This window comes from Ovis canadensis, chromosome 17, assembly GCF_042477335.2.
Source record: "Ovis canadensis isolate MfBH-ARS-UI-01 breed Bighorn chromosome 17, ARS-UI_OviCan_v2, whole genome shotgun sequence".
In the NCBI taxonomy this organism is placed as follows: domain Eukaryota; kingdom Metazoa; phylum Chordata; class Mammalia; order Artiodactyla; family Bovidae; genus Ovis; species Ovis canadensis.
Genome location: NC_091261.1, coordinates 82147031 through 82169054, shown reverse-complemented (window position 1 = coordinate 82169054; position 22024 = coordinate 82147031). Strand labels below are relative to the sequence as shown.

Below are 22024 nucleotides of genomic sequence, written 5' to 3'. Positions count from 1 at the left end.
GGCGGGACCCCCGCCGGGCCTGGGTTGGCCCCCAGGAGTCTGCACGCACCCCTTGGCCCTGGGCACCCAGATATCCAGGCCTGAGTACCCCAGAAGCAGAGCTGGGATGAAGTGCAGCTTTATGGGTGGGGCTGGCTGAGGGTCTGTCCTGACAGGGCCAGAACCAGGGTGGGCATGGGGCTCCCGCACCCTCTGCAGGGACTTGGGGGGGCAGTGCTCACTGGCTCTCCCGGCTGGTTCCCTGCCTGTCTCCCCGCCTCTGGGGGCTGTCAGCAGCTCTCCCGGGCTGGAACCTTGACCTGGTGGGTACAAGACCCAGTGTCTGGTCCCCGCTGGCTCCCAGCTCTGTGTGTGTGTCTCTGCGTGCACGTGTGCACACGTCCCCCATCTGCCCGCAGCCCAGCTTCAGACACGTGAGGCCGCTCAAGAGGGAACCGTTAAGACAGCCTATGCTTAAGGAGGAGGCTGCCGGCACTTTCTGCTGGGAGCCAGGAGGCGGAGGGGGCGGGCAGGGCGAGACAGATGGCTGAGTGGGTGGGCTGCTTGGGAGCCCCAGCCTCCCTTGGTGGCGGGGGGGGGGGGGGGGGGGGGGTAGACAGATCAAGCTGCCTCCCTTGCTGGGGAGGGTTGGTTCGGAAGGTGGGAGACCACTGCCCCGGCCATGGAGCCGGGGGCAGGCACGGGGAGCTCAGGGCTGATCCGGGAGTGCCCGGCAAGGCCCACGGTGACGGCTGGCAAAGGCATGGCATGGGGGCGGCCGGGCTCCCTGCAAAGCACCAGCACCACCTCCCACCCCATCTTGAGACACTTGGCTCTGAGTGCCCCACACATGATCAACTTGCATGCTCCCCACGTTCCTGAGAGCTGAGCTCAGCCAGAGCACAGAGGACCTCCCGTCTAAGTGCGAGGGCGGAGGGTCTCCGGCCTTGGCCTCCCCAGGGATCAGGCCCCCAGTGAACGGCTCTCCTGCTGCTGCGGCCCGTGGGCTCGGGGACAGGAAGCAGGTGGGCCGGTGGCTGGGGCGCTGTGGGCCGGCAGGGCTCTCCCGAACGGCCCGCTCGCTGCAGGACTGCTGGACGGCCCCTCTCACGCGTGTGCTCTTTGTGGCCCCGTGTGGTCCACCAGGCTCCACCGTCCACGGGATTCTCCAGGCAAGAATACTGGGGTGGGTTGCCATTTTCTCCTCCAGGGGATCTTCCTGACCCAGGGATGGAACCTGCGTCCATCAGCAGCTTCCAACACCACATCCTGATGGCTGGGGGACAAGGAGGTAAGGAAGCGGAAGAAGGCAGGACTCCGGACTTGGTGGAGGGGTTCAGAGCTTGTGGTTTATTGACATGAGCATGGGGGCCCTGGGACTTGTCCCTCAGATGGGGAAACCGCCACCCCGTCTGGGAACCCTTCACATGGAACACCGCTTCCAGGAAGCCCGCCGAGATGCCCACAAATAAACCCCTGGCAAGGCTGCAGGCACATGTGGAGACTTGGAGAAGAGTGCAGGCCTCCGGGGATGCCCCCAGGGCTGCAGCCAGAAGCCAACAGCTCATCCCACCCAGGCCTGCCTGATCCATTTGCCTAGGGGCCGGGAGCAGTGGAGCCGTCCACCGTCCCTGGGAATACTGCAGAAGTGGCCAGGACACCCGAGTCCACGGTGGAGCTCCAGCTGCGGGGCACGGGTGACGGGGAGGGAGGGCCTGAAAGCTGGCCTGGGGAGGGCAGGGGTCACCGTAGCCGACTCAGGACCCCAGACTGACAATCTGCGCCTCTCCCTTGGGGCCTGGCCCCTGCCACTCTCCCAGGCCTGGACGCTGAGGGTGGGCTGCGTCGAGGGGCCCCGCCTGCCCGCCCCTGCTGGCTGCAGAGTGGCCCCACTGGCAGAAGCAGGGCTCAAGGGCTCCGGCTGCCATCTTCCACACAAGGCAGGCGCCGGAATCCATAGCTCGATTCTTCCCCAGCCTACTTAATGTTAAGAACAGACACTAGTAATACTTAATCACCCCTCCCTGCGGGCGGGGAGGGCTGCTAGCCTTGGCACCATTGCCCCTGAAGCCCCGGGCAGCCCCATGCCCTACCGAGGGGGCATGGAGGCCCAGGGCCGCATAGTGACCAAGGAACAGAGCTGGGATTAAGGGGGGACCGTGGACCCTAGACCGGCGCCCCCACTGGGGGCCATCTTAAGACCGTGGCCTGAAGGGGCAGTGGGTCAGGACTCGAGGAGCCGACGGTGCCCAGTCCAGGTTGGGGCGGAGGGGGACAGCCCTGCAACCAGGCGCTGCAGGAGGCCAGCCCCTCTCGGCGGGAGAACAAGGGGCGCCCCCTCGACGCCCCCCCTCCCCAACCTGAGGGCCAGCTGACCCCTGTGCCGGGAGGGCCTGACGAGGGGCTTCTGGCTCCCGGAAGGCGAGACCTTCGGGTTAGATGGAGTGACACCTGCTCACTTGGCCACCAAAGCTCTGAGCTGCAATGACCAGCTTAAGAGGCTTTTAGAGCGAGCCCGGGACCCCGCTCAGCCGCTTCATTCCTGCTGCTGGGGCTGGGGGCTGGGGGCGGCAACGCTGAGCCTGGGAACCGGCCTCACGAGGGGCTCTCAGCCCCCTCCCTGGGTGAAGAGGGCCTGGGTTCCCTTAGTGCAGCCTGTCCTGGGCCCTGCTGCTGGGGGGACTCTGACCGCCTCCTCCACGCACCCCGCAGCCTGGGGACCCCCGTCCTAAGCCCCTCCTGCGGCCCAGTCCCCAGTGACCTTCTCTGAAGCCTCGCCTAAGTCACCCACCACGCTTCCCCACCCATCATGAAGATCCTACGTCCTCCGGCCAGAGGATCCGCCCCGCCCCACTTCCAACTCCATACCAACTCGGGGGGAGCCAACCTATCACGCACTTCCTGAAGCCTTGGAGCTGCAGGGGCCAGTGGGTGACGGGCAGAGGAGGGCAGCGAAGGCTGGGACCAGAGCAGACTGCCTCTGCTCTCCCGCTGCCTCCAAACGCGGCCAGGGCCCCTCGGGGGTGTGTCCTGATGAAACCAACTCAACCGCTGACACGCCAGGCCCTCCGGAACATCCCAGACAGCAGCACGGACCTGCCGTCAGGTGGAGCTCGGTCCCTTGGCCTGGGGTCCAGAGACTGGGGGATGGGACCAGGAGGGTGGGGAGGCAGGTGGGGCCACGGTCACCCCAACTCTGGAGCCCTGAGGTCTGGCCCAGGCCGTGCAAAGGCAGAAAGAACTCTGCTGGGGAGAATTCTGCTCAAAATCACGCCACTCTGACAAAACAAATCCTGCTTTTGTTAAAAAAAAAAACACAAAAAACTGAAGCGTGCTCCGGGCATCCAAACCAGCCCAGCGGCCCCAGCCTTGCCCATAGCTGTTTAAGGCACTTGAATGGCTTATTTACACCACCTGGAAAAGGATGTTTCTCAATCCTGATTGAGGGGAAAAAAAATTTCAGTAATACTGCAAAAGGAGCGTCTCACAAAAAAAGAAAATCAATACTTAAAAGTGTCCTAGGGAACAAAATAACGTGTAACTCCTTAAGTTGCATGACCCACGGAACCTCTCGGCACTGACAGGACGTGGACCCAACCTGAAACACTGCTTCTGAAGGAAACGCTTCCCGGGGAGAAGACGAGCAGAGACGGGACAGGCGTCCTTGTCTGGGCGTCCCCTCCTTGGAGCGCGAGCTGCGTGTGGGCACCAGGGGGCCACGGGTGGGCGCCCCGCCTCTTTCCCACGAGGCCCACCCCTTGCACTCAGGTGCCGGCAGCCCCGGGCACCCCCCAAATCCTCGGTCACGGGCAGTTGGGGGGAACAAGAAACCTCTGCGCGGCGCCCAGGGCACTGGACGACGCCCGTGGCCCCAGCGCCCAGCCACCCCGAGCGCAGGCCCGGTGTCTTTGGTGTGGCTGCGGCCGCCACCCGCAGCCTGGGCCCCGACCCCGGCCCCTCCAGGAGGGTGCTCTCTCGAGGCGGTGGGGGGCATCGCCTGCCCACCTCCTGCCGGGTCCTAAGGCATCTGTGGGGGAGGATCACGGGGTGGGGGGCAGGGGCCCGCGCCTCCTAGCTGCTCCGCGGAGTGTCAGGCTCTGGTTCCAGCAGGTCCTGGGGGTCCCGCAGGAAGACCACCACGACCGTGATGTTGTCGTGTGAGCCCCTCTCCCGGGCGGCGGCCACCAGCTCCTCGGCCACGCGCAGCCCGCTGCCCCGCGGCCCCGCAAGGTGGCTGCGCACGAGGCCGGCCACCTCCTGGTGGGGGACCACGTCGAAGAAGCCGTCGCAGGCCAGCAGCAGGTAGTCCTCGGAGCCCGTCAGCCCCCAGGAGGCCGCGTCCGCCTCCCCAGACACGTAGGGCTTCTGGAAGACGTCCCCTGGGCCAGGCGAGGGTGGTGGGGAGGGTGGTGAGGGCCGGGCGCCCTGCTGCTGCCCTGGCCAGCCTGCGGCCACCCCACCTCCGAGGCACGGCGGCTCACGGGGCACACGGCTGCCAAAAGGTAGCTTCGCGCGGCACCAAGTGCTCTGGGCGGCAGACAGAGCAGGCCGGTGAGAGGAGGGGCTGGGAGGGGCTGGGAGGGGCTGGGAGGGGCTGGGCTCCTGGGGGGTGGGGTTAGAGAGCCAGGAGGCATTTCTTCAGCCCTGGGGGGAGACGGAAGCCCCATAGTCGCGGAGGCCGAGGGGAGGAGACAGAATGCTACTTTGTTTTTAAGCTAGAAAACGCAGGTGGCCAGCCTCCTTTACAGACCGCCCCAGGGCCACCTTCAGCCCTCTCGGGCGCAGCCGAGGGCCTCCCCTGGGCCCTCCCGAGAGACTGTCTTAAGGTGACTGAAACTGCCGTTATGTAGCTGGGAGGCAAGCTGCTAAGGCGTCTGCATGTGTGCCCCGGGTTCACCCGAGCCCCTCCACAGGTGACCCTGCCGCGCCGGGCCCCCTCCCAGCCCCTGGCCTCCTTACCAATGGCTCTGGACACAGCCAGGGTCCCGTTGACCCTCCAGCAGTCCATGTGTGACACGAAGCCGCCCAGTGCCTCGATGCGGTCCTTCTCGTCCTGCGGAGACAGCCAGGGTGTGCCCACGCCGTCCGAGGGGAGGCCAGCTGGCATCCAGGGCAGCGCTGGGAACCGTGCGGCGGGGAGGCAAGCCAAACCACCTGAACTGCCCCGCTGACGCAGGCGCGGCTGAAGGTGCCAGTGCCGAGGCGGATGCGCGCCCTGTCCCCGCGCAGCTTTTCGGGCTTGGGGAACATGCTCGCGGCAGCGGAGAGAGCCAGGACCCAGGTCGCTGAGGGGCCCTCCGCTGCCGTCTCTCAGGGACACTGTGCCTCCCCTGGGCAGGGCTGGGTGACGCTGAACAGGCCCTGGACGAGCCCTGGGCCCCTCTACCCGCCATACCCCCGTCTGGCTCCCTGGAGCTCCACCACGGGGCTCCAGGCCTGAGAGGACCGCACAGGCCCGGCCCAGCCTCGGGCCCTGAAACTGTCTCCAATCTCTGGAAGCTCCCCGAGCAGAGGCGTCTCCAACGCGGCTGCAGTCACCCCCATGCCTGCCCTGCAGCTCCCGCCTCTACCCCCCGCCCGGTCCAGGCGGGGTATCCTGGGGCACGGGCCCCCCACCAGCCCGGCCGCCCTCTCACCCCAGCCTCCCCAAGGCCCAATCCAGGGCTACTGGCTAGGGGTGGGTTCCCGCAGCTCCGCTCAGCCCGGGCCCTGGCCACTGCGTCCGCCCACGGACCCCACCCTCCCAGCCCGCTCACCTGTGCCCCCCACTTCTGAGGAGGCTCACCCATCGCCTGCCACCTCCCCCGTGCAGAGCCCGGAGCTCCACGACCCCAGCCCTGCTCAACTCACAGGTGGGTGTGTGTGTCCTGCAGCCCCTCCAGGCCCCACACCCCCAGGGAACATCCCACCAACAGCTCCAGGGCCTCAGGCCAAAGGCACGGCCGCCCTCCTGGGTGCCAAGGTCTCCCGGACTCTGCATCCCTGAAGCCCATACCCTTCCTTTTCGCCCCCCTCGCCTTCATGGGCAGGCCCTCCCCAGAGCTGCCCGACAGCCTCCCCGTGACCCGGCCCCCAGCTCGCCCTCTGCTGGCCCCACTGTTCTGGGAGCTGCCAGGCTCCCTGCCAAGTGGGTCCTGGAGTCTCAGCGGCAGCTCCTGCTCACGCACCCTCCCTGGCCTCCGGCAGCCTGCCGCGGGGTCTGCGTGTGTTCGCATCCCTAGCGCCTCCTCGCGGCCTGCTGCCCCAGGCTCGGCCCCGCCCAGCTCCGACCGCGCGCCACCCCCGCCTGAGGCCTCCCCACCGCCCGGTGCGCCCCGCCTGCGTGTCAACCCTGCCTCCTGGGCCACCTGCCAGCGGGCTCCGTGTCGCTGAGACAGGAAGGGCTCTGTGAGATTCCTGGCAGCCAGCACGCCCAGCTTTAGAGGACCCGCTGGGGCGGGGCAGCCCCCTCTGGAGGAGCGCCTGGAGCCCCCTGGGAGGATGGGGCCCCTTACCTGCCGCTCGGGTCTGTGCGGCTCCATCAGCTTCACTGCCTGCCCCTGCTGCACCAGAAGAACCTGGGAGTCCCCGAGCCAGGCCACGTGCAGGGTGTTGCCCGCGATGAGCGCGCACACGCCAGTAGTGCCACTCTGCAGCCGCTGGAGGGAGAGGGCGCAGGCGGGTGAGGGGGGCGAGGAGGCCGTGGGCAGGCGCCCACCCTGGCCAGATGCCCCCCCCGGAACGGCGCTCAGTGGCAAACATGAATGGACCCACGCACGCAGGGACCCCACGGCGTGAAAGGGGCGTCTGCATCAAGTCGGCATGCACAGACGCTGCCATCTGCGACATCAGAAAGCAGACGGCTGGGGGGTCCAGGGAGCAGGGACCACAAAGGCTGGAAGGAACTTTTGGGGGTGACGGGGATGTCTGTTACCGCAGTGAGGGGCACACGGGCACAGAAACACGTGCCAACATCCCCCCAGCCGGTACTCTGGACACATGGAGCCCGTCACGTGTCAATTACACCTCAGGAAAGGCGAGTCGGGATCGTCACAGCCTGAGCTAAGCACCTGCTGCAGGGAACTCTTTCTCACTCCTGGGTGCCTGGGCGCCCACCCCGGGGTCTCAGACCTGGAAGCTTTTCTGTTCAGATGCAAAGTCCAGCCTTGTTGAGGGTCTGTGCTCAGACTGTGTCCCCTTCCCCACACCCCCTCCGGAGACACCTGGCTATTTCCAGGTCTCTAAAACCATCTTAGCATCCACCCTGCGGGGCTGGAGGACCCTGAGGTGCGAGGGGAGGCGAGGTGGGCAGTCAGGTCAGGAGCCAGATGCCCCCTTTCTTCTTTCAGAAACAAACGGTGGGTCCGCGTAGCTGCCAACACCGGCAGTCCGGGCGGGCCTGCCTGGGGGGCCGGGGGCGGTGGCTATAATGCTGGGACAGTAACACCTTGACTCTGTCTCAGTGATCTGCAGTCGGTCCCCTCACATCTCCACGGCAGAAAGCGCACGCGCTGCGATGGAGGCTCCAACGACGGGGTTTTTAGCAACTAGCCGTTGTTTCAGGAGCCTGCTGCGTTCAGACATGACGCAGCTGCCTGCTTGCAGATGAGGGCAGAGAGCAAACCCAGCCTTTATCTGCCGGGAACCTGACAGTCACGAGACTTGCCTCCTCACTGCGTGCACGTCGTGGAGGCGGTCCATAACCAAACCCTTGAGGCCTCTGAGGTCTGCCTGCCCTGATCCTGTGCTTCGTCTTCTGCATTTTACGATGTGGAGACAAACCGAGGGCCTTCTGAACCCTGAAGCGGGCCCTCGCTCCCAGAGCTGACTCCAAGAGAGCGCTAGTGTCTTCCCGGACGCGCTCTGTGACCTGCTTGAGCCAGCCGCTCTGGGCCCAGGTCCTCAGCACTTGCGTGGCTCCTGGCCCAGGCCATCTTCCCTGCCCTGATGGCTGGGGACCGCCCTGTGGGCCAGAGCCCCTAGGCCTAGTCAAACCATCCGATTCTCAGCTTGCCACGGTGCCTGCCCACGGGAGCCAAGCCGTCCTTTGTCCCCTGGCCGACCCTGCAGGCTTCCCGCATGGCCCTGGCGTGGGGTGGCGTCTCCTCTTGGGAACCACAAGGAAGAGCCCCGCACCTGTCATCCCGCCGCCCCTGATGACGAGACAGTCTCGCTGCCCGCCCCATGAGGCCTGCACACCCTCTGCTGGAGAGAGCCCCACGCGGGTTCCAGCCACAGGCCCGTCGAGGCAGGAGCGAGGGCCCGTCCTGGCACCCCCCAATCCGCGCTCACCTCTCGCCGGGCCTTCCGGAGGAACATCTCGTCGGTGCAGCGGAAGGCCGCGCGGAGGGCCTCCGCGGGGTCGGTGGCCAGCTCTGGCCGGTGGGCGGCAACCGCGTGCGCGTGCACGGACGCGTACCTCGCGGCGTCCGCTCCTCCGTGCCCGTCGAACACTGCGAAGTAGGCGCGCTCCACCGAGTCCTGGCGGGGAGTGAGGGGCGGGGTCACGGCCTGGCCGCCCCGGGCACTGGGGGACGCACAGCCTTGCCACCAGACAGGCCGAGCTGTGGGCGGGGGGTCTTGGGGAGGACGACCCTCGGGAGCCTCAGCTTCTGCTCTGGCCTGGTTGTGGGGGCGCGTGGACAGGGGCAGAGGCCCCAGGCGGCTCTAGGGGGTGGTGGGTGGGGTGCAGCTCGGCAAGCAGGGGGCCGAGTGGGCGGGTCCCGGGCCTCCCCAGCCCAGCTGGGAGGGGACGATGAGCCTGGCCACCCAGTCCCCGGCAGGTGCTTATGGCAGCGGTGGGCATCCCACTTGCTTGGGGCTCCGGCCGGCGGCCCCGCTGGGCACCAGGGTCCCCTCCCACCCCGGGCCCCACTCACCTCCAGGCCGAAGAGCAGGTTGAAGGCGGGGAGGCATACGTGCCGGTCCTCCATCCTGCGGCGGGCGTTGCGGATGGCGTGTGCGGAGACCAGCCACTGGCGCTGCGGGGCCCGGGCCGCCGGCGGCACGTGTTGCTGCCACTGGCCGCACGCCTGCCAGAGGTGGTTGAAGAGGCTCCGCGCCAGGCCCGCCGCGTCCAGCACTGAGGGGCAGGACAGGGTCTGTTAGGGAGGCACCCCTGCGGACCCCGGGGCTCCCTGATCCCACCCCCTGCTTCCCAAGACCCCTGGAGTCCATGAGCCTGACTGCCCAGGCCCCTGGACACAGCAGCCTAAAGATCCCCGCTCACAGCCTGTGTCACCAGCTACGACATGCCTGGTTTGGAAACACACACGCACACAGGAGCCCCTGCCCGACTGCATGGCTGCACCCCCAGGAAAGAGCCAGAGACGCAAAGATAACTTAAGAACAAGTACAAGGCCGCCGCTGCTGCTGAGTCGCCTCAGTGGTGTCCAACTACTAACTGTGCATTAATGAAAAACAACATACATCCAAAAACAGAGTAAGTTACGGTCTGTTTTCCCAATGAAGATCAAGAATTAAGCTGTTATTCTCGTACACAGCGCCCCGGAGAGCGGCCAGCGGCCAGCGGGAGGGAGGAAGGAAGGCGCTCCTGACACACAGGGGCCTGGTGACTCTCCAGGGAGCCCCGCTCAGCGGAAAAAGCCATCGTGCATGACATCACTTATCTGCGTCCTCTAATGATAAGAACATAGGGATGGGGGGCTGTCAGGGCTTAGGGCGGGGGCAGGCGGGTGTCAGGGAGGCCATAGCGGTAAGGCGCCGTCTGTGTGGAATGAAACTACATCAAGATCCTAGTCTTGCTATTTCATCGGTTTTCAAGACGTTACCACTGGGGGACAAAGATGAGAGGGTCCTCACTGCCACTTCTCACAACTGAGGCCACAGCTACCCGAGTGTCAAGTTTAATTTTAAAAAGTTCAAGGATGGAACGGAAATTGACCTTGCAAGCATACGAAGTGCTTACGTCACAATCTTTTTGAAAAATCAACACTAAGGGAAAAAAACTGTGAAAATAAGAGAGAAGGGAAATTCCACATTTGATCATGAGAACGTGGACGCCTCTGATCCATGCGGGCCCAGATTTCAGCGGCAGGACAGTCACAGACCCCACAGGGTCAGCAGAGGATGTCTGCAGGGCAGGGCCCCGGGCCAGGCTTTCCCTTAAGGGCACTGTTTGGTGCTCTCCCCGTCTCCCACTGCAGCCAGAGGCTGGTTTTTGTTTTGGGGGCTGTGTGGGGTCTCAGTTACTGCACGTGGGATCCAGTTCCCCGACCAGGAAATCTACCCAGGTCCTCTGCATGGGGACCGTGGGGGTCTCAGCCACCACCGGGAATCCCAGGAGCTGGTTTTCAAACAGGTCCATAAACGCTGACACTTTTCCTTGCAGAGTGGGGCCCAGCTCTCTGGGATGGGGCGGGCAGAGGCTCCCCCTGCCCTGCCACACTGGGTCTCAGTCACACCTCTGCCCACAGCAGGGGTTCTTAGAACTCCCGAGCGATGCCGGTCTTGCAAGAATGGCGTCGAGGGACAGACTTGCCTGCGCTCCACTCCCATGACGGGGGTGAGCTGATGAGCGTGGCGGGCCCAGGCCTGCTTGGAGGGCAGGGAGGGCTGAGCCGGTCCCCCTACCCTGGCCCTCGGAGCCCCCAGGCCTAGCTCTGGGCTGTGAGCCGCGCCAGCTCCTTTGCGCCAGCAGGTGGTGCTGGCTTCCCGCCGAGGGGCCAGGGGCATTTGTGGGCTGGCAGGCAGGCCTGGCAGGGGACAAAGGCGGTCTATCATCGCCTGCCCGCCAGCCTTGGGGCAGGAATGCGTGGTGGGGCTGGGCTGGAATGCGGCTGGGCGGGGAGCAGGGAAAAGGCCGTGTGTGTGTGTCCCTCTGACCTGCATGTGGCACTGATGCTGGGGGTAGTAAATCACGTCAGGCGGTAGAGGTGCCAGGTAGCCCCCTGTAACATATATGGAGCAAACCGATGCACCGCGGGCTCACGTTACATGTCAAACATCAGTTGTGTCTCAATTAAAAATAAGGACAAAGCAGCAGTGGGTCAGGAAGGGGCATGAATGGAGAGACCTGAGGAGGCTCTCGCCGCCTGCTCCCCGGGGCTGGACCCTGGGACCCACCCTGTCTCCCGGCAGGCATACCACCCGACCCCCGCACCCTCGCCAGCCCAGCAAGCGCGCAGGAACCCAGGCCCTGCTGATGGCGGGCCCAACGGACGCACCCCACGGCCTGGCCCGAGGCTGCAGTCCCGGTGCAACCTGAGCTGACCTCCGCCCTGGGGGAAAAGCCACCAGGAGAGCGACAGAAGGGCCTGCAGAGCAGGCCTGCCTGGCGGGAGGCTCACTCCTGGCCGGGCGCCTCCGGGCGCGGACTGCAGGCTCGGGAGCAGGGCACTGCTCTCAGGGACCCCCAAGTCACCACCCGCCGGCTTCCCAAACCTTTGCAGCTGAGACACGGCCTGGACTCTGAATTTTCCACCCCTGGACCCCACGGCCCTTGGACCCCGCGGCCCCCGAAGTTGGCTCCCAGGTCACCCCCCACGTGTCGTGCAGAGGTGGGAGGGCAGGCCCACGAGGGCTGCAGGCACCCCGGGCTCCTCCGGACAAGGCTGTCCACCGCCCAGGCTGCGGGGCTCGTCCTGCACGCTGGGGAGGCCTCTCCTGGGGCTCAGACTCTGCCACTGTCGTGAGCCTGGCACTGCCCACAGCGAATGGGAAGGAAAGGGCCCCCCGCAGCCGGTCTCCTGCTAAGCCCCCGGGGCCCCCAGGGGGAACTCACGTATCACAGGGGCCTTCTCCTCCGCTCTGTCCCCGTCCTCCTCCTGCTCCGGCAGCTTCCTGAACTCAGAGAGGTCTGACCGCAGCAGCTGGGAAACCGCCTCGTGGGCCAGGCAGGCGGCGAGTGATGGCGGTGCGCTCCTGGGGGTGGGGGCCTGGAGTGAGGGGCCTGTTCCTCGCCGGAGTCGGGACCCTGGGGTCTGCCCCACACTCCAGGGACAACCCCGGCCCCCTTCCCCTCAGGGCGGTCCTCCGGGAAGGAGTGGCGGCCACTCGCACACTGCCCGAGGCCAGGATGAGGAGGTGGACCTCGGGCCCTTGGGGAGCCGGATGGCCGTCCAGGCAACACCGTTTACGGGCTGGTGCCTCGCTGGGGCTGCTGGGAGGGGGGCCCACGGACGCGTGGGCTGAGTCTACGGGACAAACAGCCCAACGCCCAGCCTCAAGACAGCTGCTGGTCCCCAGTACCAGCCGGGGATCCCAGGGGGTTGGGGAGCCCTACGAATCGAGTCCTGTGTGAGTCTAAGCCCAGCGCCTTGGCACGTGACCAGGTGTGGACGCTGCGCTGTTGCAGAAACTACCAGTTATGACGAGATCATGCTGGCGTCCTTACTGAAGGGGGAAACGGGGGCAGAGACCCCAGGGAGACACCCTGTGAAGACTGCTGAGCGGCTCTCCAGCTGAGGACAGCCAGCAACGGCCAGAGGGACCGGCCCCGCAGACACGTGGCTCTGTGACCCCGACCTCCAGAATCTCGGGACAACACGGCTGTCGTTGAGGCTGCCCAGCCCGTGGCGCTTCGTCGCCATCACCCCAGGAATCCGGGGAGTGCCACACCCACGGGCTGTGAGCCCCCTTCACTTGGGGCCCCGAGGCAAGCAGGCCGTCCAGGCAGCTGGGGAAGGGGCTCTGGGGAGGCGGCTGCCAGGGTGACAGGGTCATATCCTTGGTGTGGCCAGAGAAGGGATGTGACGCCACCTGACCAGGCTTTTTCAGGCCGGCCTGGCCTTGCCACGGAGGGTGGGCCTGGCAATGGACCGGAGGGGTCGGGGCTGGTGTGTTGGGCAGGGGACCGGGCAGATCCGCAGTGCGTCTCAGGCTCCCCAGAGGCCAAGCGGCCTGGGGCAGGTGGGCAAGTGGTCTGGGTGGGAGAATGGGGTGGGGCAGAGCAGCTGAAGAGGGCTGGGGAAGCACGGTGATGCCAGGGGAGCCACCTGGGCTCGAATCTGGGAAGCGAGACCTGGCTGGCCGCTTCCCAGGGCAGACAGGCTGCACAGAGCTGAGGGTCAGCGCAGGCCAGGGTGAGGAGCAGGAGGGGCCAGGAAGCCTCCCGGCAGAAGAGGGTCTCGTGGGGGCTCTGGGAGGCTAGGGGTGGAGAGAGCGAGGCCAGCGGGAAGCAATATGGGAAACTCTCACCACGGGCTCCGGGGTGTGCGGGCACAGCCCCCGGACTCGAGGACCGGATCCCACCATGGAACGCCCCAGCTCTCTGGGCCCCAGAGCTGGCATCCTGGCCTGTCCCCACGGCCAGGCACGCCCAAGGGCAGCTAGGCACTGTGCCAGGCAGAACCAGGCCCTCCCGACGGCTGGGAGGGTGTGTCTGCCTGGGCAGTCCTTGGTGAGTCTGCAGAGGGCCTGAGGGAGCTGCTGGGATGAGTCTGTCGTCTTTTTATAAAAATGAGAAGCTGACTCAGGGGCGCAGCCTCTGGAACCCGCTTTTGAAAAACAGCCAGCCGAGACCCAAGGAGTGCGCTCCTCAGCCCCGTGGGGATCTCCTGCCTGGAGCTGGGCCCCCCTGCACGGTGGGGAGAACTGCTTCTGTTCCCGGGTCCCAGTTCGGGGCGAGGCTGCAGCGGCTTCCTGTGGCCGGAGCCCTGGTCAGGGGGGTCAGGGAGGTGGCTTCCGGCCTTGGGGACAGGACAATGCCTGAACGTGGGCCCCACCCGGTGCCCTGAGGCCACCAAATACTCCATCGAGCATGCCTCACGACAGGGACCAGGTAACCAGGAAACAAGAACCACTCTGGGCCACTGCCTGCTGGGTTCCCAGGGAGCCCGCAGGCCCGCGGCAGAGATGGAACTTCCTCTCAGTGACTACGGGGTCCAGCCCGCCCAGGGGCCTGGGACTGACCCCTGACGATGAGGAGGAGGAGGAGGCTCTCACGCAGGATCCATTCACAATCGGCACGCTCGGGCCTGGACGGCCAAGCGCCTGCACACGGGCTGCTGGGTGTGCGGGTGGGCGCTGACCACCAGACGGCAGACACACAGGAAAGAAAGGCTGGGAAGGACGAGAGCAACGGAAAGCAAGTCCATTCAAACGGCTGGAGGACCTTCCCTGCTGGGGGCCTGGGTGCCATCCCTGGTCGGGGACCTGAGATTCCACAGGCCGCGGGATGCAACCAAAAAGAAAAACAAAAGCTGAAAAATAGGACTTTTAAAATGACGCGTTTGAGGACCCTTCGAAGGGCGTCCCTGGCTGCTCAGTGGTAAGGATCCACCTGCCCACGCAGGAGACGCGGTTCGGGCCCTGGCGTGTGACGCTCTCGCGCGCCAGGGTGGGGGGTGGGTAGCTGGGCCCCCGTCAGCACGACTGCTGGGCCTGTGCTCCGGAGCAGCTACTGAAGCCTGTGCCCCCGGGAGCCCCTGAGCCACAGCAAGGGCAGCCCAAGGCCCGAGCCAAGAGCAGCCCCCACTCGCCGCTCCTGGAGACAAGCCTGTGCAGCTCGAAGGCCCAGCACAGCCGGAAACAACAGAAACACCGTTTAAACAATCGGTCAAGGTTGAGAATTCCCTGGTGGTCTGGCGGTTAGGACTCTGCCGTCTCACTGCGGAGGGCGAAGGTTCGATCCCTGGTCGGGAACTGAGATACCGCTGGCTCTGGGGCTGTGACCCCCGACCTGTCACCCGTCACCAGCTGCAGGCCTGCACCGTCTGCCCGCGTGGACGGACCCCTTGGGCCGACCCCTGTCTTCGGTTCAGGCCCCTTCCTGGGCAGGAGGGTCCTCTCGCCCTGTTCAGGCTCGGCAGGGACAGTGGCCCAAGGGGCTGCTGCGGGCTCGGGGCCCTTGAACATCCCTTCCACCCCTCGAGTGCCACTGTGGTGCCCGGCCCCTCGTCTCGCCCCCCATCCAGCTCCCCAAGCCCCACTGTGGCCTCAGCTGGCCCCAGGCCCGCTCGACTCCCCCGGTATGCCTCTGAACTAGTTCCCCAAAGTAAGAGCAGCCAGCCTCACCCTCTGCACGCGCCACGTGGACGGACAGGCCACCCACACTTTCGGATCCACGGCCGTCATGCCCCCGCGGCCAACTGGACAGGCCTCGGGCCCCTCCCAGCAGGCGCCAGGGGTGCAGGGCAGGAGCTGGCCTACCTCCAAGGATGCTGAAGCGCCGGGGGTGAGCACTGATGGGCGAGGCCCCCGGGAGGGATGAGGCTCGGAGGCCACCTTGCCCCCCAGCCCCACCCACGACCCTCTCCCTTGGGTGGCCTGTGGCTCTCCGTCTCCCCAACTTCCGCTAAGCTGCTCACATCCCTCTGACCTCATCTTCGTGGCCTGGGCAGTGGGGACACGCCCACCACCACTGGGGGCTGGGTGGCTAGGGGCCAGCGTGGCCTCGGGCCAGCCTCTGAGCCTCTGCCGCCCCGTCTGTGAGGGGACAGAAAGGGGACGTCGCACCAGTACCCACAAGGGGCTGGACTGAGTCTCCCGGGAAGGCTCGCTGAGGCCCCTGGTCAGAGGGGAGCCTGTCGGGGAGCAGGGCCCCGGCAGGTGGGGGACGGGCGCCCTCACAGGGAGGCAGACACGGACAGGCAGGGCCCCAGTGCGCTCACGGCCGGGTCAGGCCTGTGCCAACAGGCCAGGTCGCACACAGGGCCCGCCACACCGCAGCTGAGACCAAGGTCGGGGCGGTCCTGACTGCTGGCCGCCTGGGTGCGCAGACGGGGCCCTCGCGTTGATCGAAGACCCCTACCCTGCAGGCCGCAGCCCCAGGAAACTGAGGTGGCTGGTGGTGGGGGGATTCCCATGTGGAACGTGATTGGCACGAGCGGAAGGTGCGGGTGCAGCCGACAGGGTGGGGGTCACCATCCCGGGCCCCCCGCCCCGCCCCTGGGTCCCTGTCGGGGTCACGGTCCCGTGCCCGCCCCCACGTCCCTGTTGGGGTCACGGTCCCGGGCCCCCCTCCCTGCACGCTGGGTCTCTGTTGGGCTCACGGTCCCATGCCCCGCCCTGCCCCTAGGTCCCTGTCGGGGTCATGGTCCCGGGCCCCCCTCCCTGCACGCTGGGTCCCTGTTGGGGTCATGGTCCCGGGACCCCTCCCCGCCCCGGGTCCCTGTCGGGGTCATGGTCCCGGGCCCCCCTCCCTGCACGCTGGGTCCCTGTCGGGGTCATGGTCCCGGGCCCCCCTCCCCGCCCCTGGGTCCCTGTTGGGGTCATGGTCCCGGGCCCCCCTCCCCGCCCCTGGGTCCCTGTTGGGCTCCTGGTCCTGTGCCCCGCCTCACTCCTGGGTCCCCATCCCGCACCCACACCGCTCACCGGCTGCTCAGGAAGCCCAGCGCCAGCTCGGCCAGCTCGCCCTCCGCCTCCTCGAGGGTCAGCACCGGCCCCGGCACCTTCCATGGCAAGGGGCTCTCCGGGCTCAGCGGAGCTGGGAAGTCACGGAGGAGCGTGTCCAGGAAGCCGGGGGTCTCCTCTGCTGTCTGGCCGCTCTGCCGCGGGGCCCCCTCGGCCATGCCCAAGGCATTGGAGGGGCCGGGGAGCTGCTGCCGGGGTCCTTGGTCTTTTCTCTGCGGGGAGACGCAAGGGTCAGCGCCTGGGGCTGGGGGTGCCCGTGCCCATGCCCTGCAGCGCTGAGTGCCCACTTTTCCCTGCTTCCTCTTGGAAGCCAGGGCCACACCAAGACCAGGGCTCCAGGCGGAAGGGCAGGGCCACCCACCCTCGCACGCAGTTGGTTCTGAGGCCCATGCGGGAGGGGCAAATCCTGATGGGGGACCTGGGGGCCCAGAGGGGTGGCTTCTGGAGACAGAGCCGGGGGGGGTGGTGCAGAGGCATTCCGGCTAGAAGCAGAAGGCGTGCTCCTGGCAGAGAACAGCCCGAGCAGCAGAGGCAGGCAGGAGGGGGCCAGGCCCAGGCCCCGGAGGCAGGCGGACGCAGCCTGTGGCCTGTGCAGGGGGTCTATGTGCCCCGGGCGGCCGCCAGAGGCAGCCCCATGGTGCAGCAGAAGGCTCCCCTGGGACACTCGGGGCCTGGGGAAGGTGGTCAGGCCTTATGTCCTCCCAGGAGGAGTCCCAGGCCTCCTGAGGCTTAAAGGGCTTGACCAGGGGGCACGTGTCCTTAAACATCCTGACTGTTCTGGGCTTTGAATGGCTGGAGGATGGGGGTCCAGGGACCCCCGACCCTCTGAGGATCAGAACTCCTAGCTCGGCATGAGTCTCTGGGAAGGACAGGTGGGTGCAGGCTTGGGGGAAGGGAAGCAAGATGGGTGATGAGCAGAGGGTCGGGGGGGGCAAAGAGCAAAGAGAGGTAAGTTAAGAAACACGTGGAGCAGGAAATGGCAACCCACTCCAGAGGCCTTGCCTGGAGAATTCCATGGACAAAGGCTACAGCCCATGGGGTCACAAAGCGCTGGGCACGACGGAGCGACGGGCACACACACACCCGTTCCGCGGTGCTGTCGCTGCCCTCGGGTAGAGACGTGTGTCTTTAGGAGAAACACGAAGGCGTGACCTACAACGCACTTTCGTATTTAAGGAGAGACGGTTCTGGGGACAGGCTGGCACTCACGGTCAGCCCTCCCATCTGTTCACAAGTGAGGGAACACCGCGCAGCCCCCGGCCGCAGCGTGAGAACGATGCAGGGGACACCGGCCCGGCCCCTGCGATTCCAAGCCCCGAAATTGCTCGTGAGATGTGTCATCAGGGTCAAACGGCCAGACCGCCGCTCGCAGACCTCCCAGGACCGGAGGGAGGCACACAGCGGCGATCCAGAACCTTCACCTTCCACCTCGCTGCCAGCGCGGGGTTGGGGGTGTTTGGGGGCCAGGCCTGGGGACGCTGTTCCCCAGGCCTGGAGCCCGCTCCCCTCTGAAGCAGCTGAGCCTGGGTTCCGCTCTGTGCCCAGCGCCCCTTGCCCAAGCGTGACTGCCCCTGCGGGGTGCTGGCTGGCAACTCTCCTCAGAGGGGCAGGTGGGCATTACCAGCACCCCGGGCTTGCTTTCACACCACCCGGCAGGACAAAGGGCCGGAAACGGGCAGGACACGGCGCGGCCTTCCCCAGGACACCCGGGGAAAGCGATGGGGCGGTCTCCTTCCTGCACATGCTCTTCTCGACCGGCTCCGGGACCCAGGGCGCATCCCTCGCCGATGGGAGCCCAGGCCGAGACGGCAGGGGGGAGGCAGCCCTGGAGGGCGGGCCGGGGCCCTGGACTCTCCCGGGACCACCCGAGGAGCCAGTCGGTGGGGATGGAGCCTGGTCACCGGTCAGCAGGCTGGCAGGACGCAGCAGGGCTGGGCCGGGTGTGAGCACCGGTGGGAGGGGCTGGTGAGAGGCTGGGGCGGGACCCAGGCCTGAGGACCTGCGGGGGGTGAGGGAGGGACCCTGGGCCGCCAGCCCCCGCTGCCATCTGCTCGACCCGTCTGACATGGCCTGTGGCCAAGCCCTCCCGCTCTTGGCATGAGGCCCCCCAGGCGCTGCTTGCAGTGGAAATAACGGTGCTGCCACCAAATACCCACAGGGGCCAGCGCGGTGCAGGGCACTAAGGGGCCCCTGGCCCCTCCTCTCACCCCCAGACACGGGGCTGCAAAGAAAGGGCCAAGCCAGCCACCCAGGGTCCCCGTCACGAGCCTGGCTCCCAGCCCACTCCTCAGGGGCTGCTGACCTCGGGGGGCTGGCCGCTCCCAGACCCCTCCCTCATATCTGTGCCCAAGACCCCGAGACCCGCACGCTCTGCCCCACCTCGGCCGAGAGCCCCACAAAGTCCTCAGGGCTCTGCAGCCCTTCCCCTCGCACCTGACCTGTCAAAGTCCCTTCTCTTTTTTTCCATTTGAAACATCTGCTTTCCTCTAGTTTACCCATCTTGACTTAGAAGCTCAGCTCGCATGTCCGTAAGCCTGGGTTTTTCTCCACCACATAGACAAGGCGGCTACTTGTGGAGTCCTGCCTGACTTCCCAACAGGAGGGAAAAGAGAGAGAGAGAGCCTTAGGGAAGGAAAACCGCACCACTGCCACGAAGCATCGTCTTCACTGTTTCTGCAAGTGGAGAGTCTCGTTTCTTCATTCCTAAACAGCCAGTGGGAAGAGTATGGTGGAAACCTTTCCAGATCTTTTCCCACGTATGTGTCTTCTTCTTTTCAATACATTTAAGGTGAAGGAACGCGCATGCTCCGTCAAGTCTGACTCTGTGGCCCCATGGACTGTAGCCCGCCAGGCTCTTCTGTCTACGGGACTTTCCAGGCAAGGATCCTGGAGTGGGTTGCCACTTCCTACTCCAGGGGATCCTCCTGATGCAGGAGTCGAAGCCGCGTCTCTTGCGTCTCCTGCATTGACACGTGGATTCTTTGCCATTAGTGCCACCTGGGAAGCCCGACGTAAAGTGTACATAACACACAGTTTATCGCCTCATTCATTTTCAGTGTGCTTCCCTGATGGCTCAGTGGTAAAGAACCCACCTGTCAATGCCAGGGATGAGGGTTCCATCCCTGTGTTGGGAAGATCCCTTGGAAAAGGAAATAGCAACCCACTGCAGTATTCTTGCCTGGGGAATCCCCGTGGGCAGAGGAGCCTGGCGGGCGACAGTCCGTGGGGTCAGCAGGAGTCAGACACGACTGAGCGACCAAAGGGCGACACGCGACGGACAGCGCATCCTTCCATTCGTCTCAAGCGTGCGGTTGTGCCGCGCTGGGCACACTCAGGCTGTGCAAACACCGCTCTCAGGGGTTGACTTCTCATGAGATTGTAACCTGCCCCCCGCCCCGACCCGGTCTCCGGATGTTAACAGCACCCTCTATGCGAGGCCCCTTGGAACACAGCTGCTGGCAACATGAGGGCAGAGAGGCGGGTATCAGCTTCCTCCCAACACCCTCTGCAGGTGCAGCCTGAGGCCTGGCCCTGGCCCCTTGAAAGAGGAAGCCAAGACACTCGGTGGAACGCGGTGGGCAGCAGACAGGTCCTACAGACAGTGCTGGCTCCGGGCCGCATTAGAAAGGAATTTTAGGAATGAGCCTGCGGAGGTCGGCCTAGCTGTCTGCGTCCTGTTTACCTCTCACGACTGTGCTGACTACAAGCCTGGACTCAGCCGCTCTGCAGTGAAGACACAGGCTCCGGGAGGACCAGCAAACGCCCACGGAGGCTGCACAGGCAGGAAACGGCCAGGCCGGAATCAGGCGGGGTCATCCCGGCCTTTGTCATTTCCAGCTCAGCGGCAGGGGAAAAAGACTTGATTGTGACCATCGGCCGGATATGGCAGGAAAGGCTGAAATGAGCCTCCAGTTCTACTGCGGGCGCCCCGGGGGGCACAACTCGCCCTCGGAGCCTGCCCCAGGGTATGTCAAGAGGATGTGTGTCACTCAGCACGTGTCCCCGCTGGGTGCCAGGCTGCGGGGCGGGGCCCAGCACTGTCGGGAGGGCCTGGTGCTGTTAGGCCTGGTACGAAGACCCCTACCACGGCCAGCTGCCACTCCCCTGCTGCACAGAGAGGCTGAGGGGCCCGCCTGAAGCCGCACAGCTGCAGCGCGGGGCCTGCGCCTGAGGTTCCATCGTACACGCGTCTGGTTAACGCCGCTGCACGCAGCCCGAGGGCTGGCTGGAAACGGAAACACTGGGATACACTCGGGGCCGGGCCGGGATCGGGGGCCGCCGGGGCGCAGCTGCGGCCCGGCAGAGGTGCGGGGGGGCTTGCTGGCGTAGGGGTTTGGGCCAGGGTGCGGAGGGGAGCGCGGGACCCCGGGCAAGCGGGAGCGTTGCGCCTCGGCCCCTCACCGCGCGCCCCGGCTCGGCCCGGAGCTCCCCGCCGCACCCCCGGGCGCGCAGCCCCCAGGCCCGCCCCGGGGCCCCGATCTGCAGCCCCCAGCCCCTCGCGGCCCCCAGCCCCTGGCGACCCCCCAGCCTGCTCTTCTGCCCCCGCCGGCGCACCCCTGCCGTTAGCACCCTGCCCCGCGCCCCGCGCCCCACGATCCCTGCCGGCCTCACCCTCCGCGCTCGGCCGCTCGGCGTCCGCCTGCCCGCCTGCCCGCCGTCCGCCTGCCCGCCTGCCCGCCGCTCCGTCCGGCCCCGCCCACTTCCCGTCCGTCCGGCCCCGCCCACTCCGTCTCTGGCCGGCCCCGCCCACTTCCCGTGCGGCCGCGGCGCAGGCGCAGTCTGGCACGGGCCGGCGGGGCCGGCCTCTGCTGCCCCCTGGCGGCCGTCCTGGCGGCCGCCGCCGCAGGGCGCGCGTCTCCTCCGCCCGCGGCGGCCCGGTAGGTGGACAAAGCAACCCCTTCCTCGGGGGCGCCCAGACACTCGGCAGCTTGCACAGTCGAGAGCGGGTCAGCGGCTGTGGAGCGGGGGTGCCACCCGACACTGCCCGGGGCTCACGACCCTTTCAGGGACCCTTAATTTCGTACTGCCACAAACAGACACACTTAGTATCTGCAGGCCTGGAGGTCGGAAGCCTGCAGGGTCTCAACGGCCTACGTTCAACGGTCATCAGGGTGCCCTTCCCTTCTGGGGACTCTAGAGGGAGTCTGTTTTCCCTCCTTTTTCAGCTTCTAACTGCCCCGCCTCTTTTAGCTCATGGTCCCCTACCTTCAGAGCCAAGAAGACCCTTGTGATGACTTTGGGCCACCCAGATGACCCAGGGTTATCTGTTCTAAAGTCAGATGACCAGCCCTAATTCAGCCTGCAGCCCTGGCTCCTCGTCACCAGGTCATCTAAGAGCAGCACAGTTCCAGGGCCCAGGGCCCAGGACCCAGACGCCTTCGGGGGGCCGCTTCTCTGCCACCATAGAGGCCAAAGGAGAAAACTGGGGGCCGTTCTACACAGCTTGTGGGATACTACTTCCCCGACCGGGGACCCTCCACGTCCCCGGCCACGGAAGTGGGGAGTCCTAAGCACCGGACCGCCGTGGAATTCCCTGGAAGTGTTTTAACACCGAAAGATAAAGAACGTTTAGGTCAAAGAAAATGTTTTAATATGTAACATGAATATGTTCATCTTTATATCAACGCAGTTGTGAAGCATAAGCTTTTTTGGAAGAGCCCTCAGAAGCCCCACTGGAGCCCTGCCCACCTGACCTCCGGGTGGGCACACGGCCTGTGCCCGGCCCAGGAACTAAGATTCACTACCAGGAGTC

The 22024-nt window shown here is 66.1% G+C and overlaps 1 protein-coding gene across 3 annotated transcripts; it reads right to left on the bottom strand.

Moving 5' to 3' along the window:
- Positions 1-1302: 1302 nt before the first annotated feature.
- On the bottom strand, positions 1303-20975 carry PPM1F (protein phosphatase, Mg2+/Mn2+ dependent 1F). Of its 3 annotated transcripts, none has more exons than XM_069558415.1 (8): positions 20884-20975; positions 16234-16484; positions 11702-11841; positions 8838-9040; positions 8251-8439; positions 6474-6617; positions 4939-5032; positions 1303-4358 (listed from the first exon to the last, which is right to left on the bottom strand). In XM_069558415.1, the coding sequence occupies exons 2-8, from the start codon at positions 16428-16430 to the stop codon at positions 4051-4053; spliced, it is 1275 nt and encodes a 424-aa protein (XP_069414516.1). In that variant the 5' UTR covers positions 16431-16484; positions 20884-20975; the 3' UTR covers positions 1303-4050. The 3 variants fall into 3 exon arrangements, with proteins under 3 accessions (XP_069414516.1, XP_069414518.1, XP_069414517.1); XM_069558417.1 differs by having other exon boundaries at positions 1303-4623; positions 20884-20964; XM_069558416.1 differs by having other exon boundaries at positions 1303-4506; positions 20884-20964.
- Positions 20976-22024: the final 1049 nt, after the last annotated feature.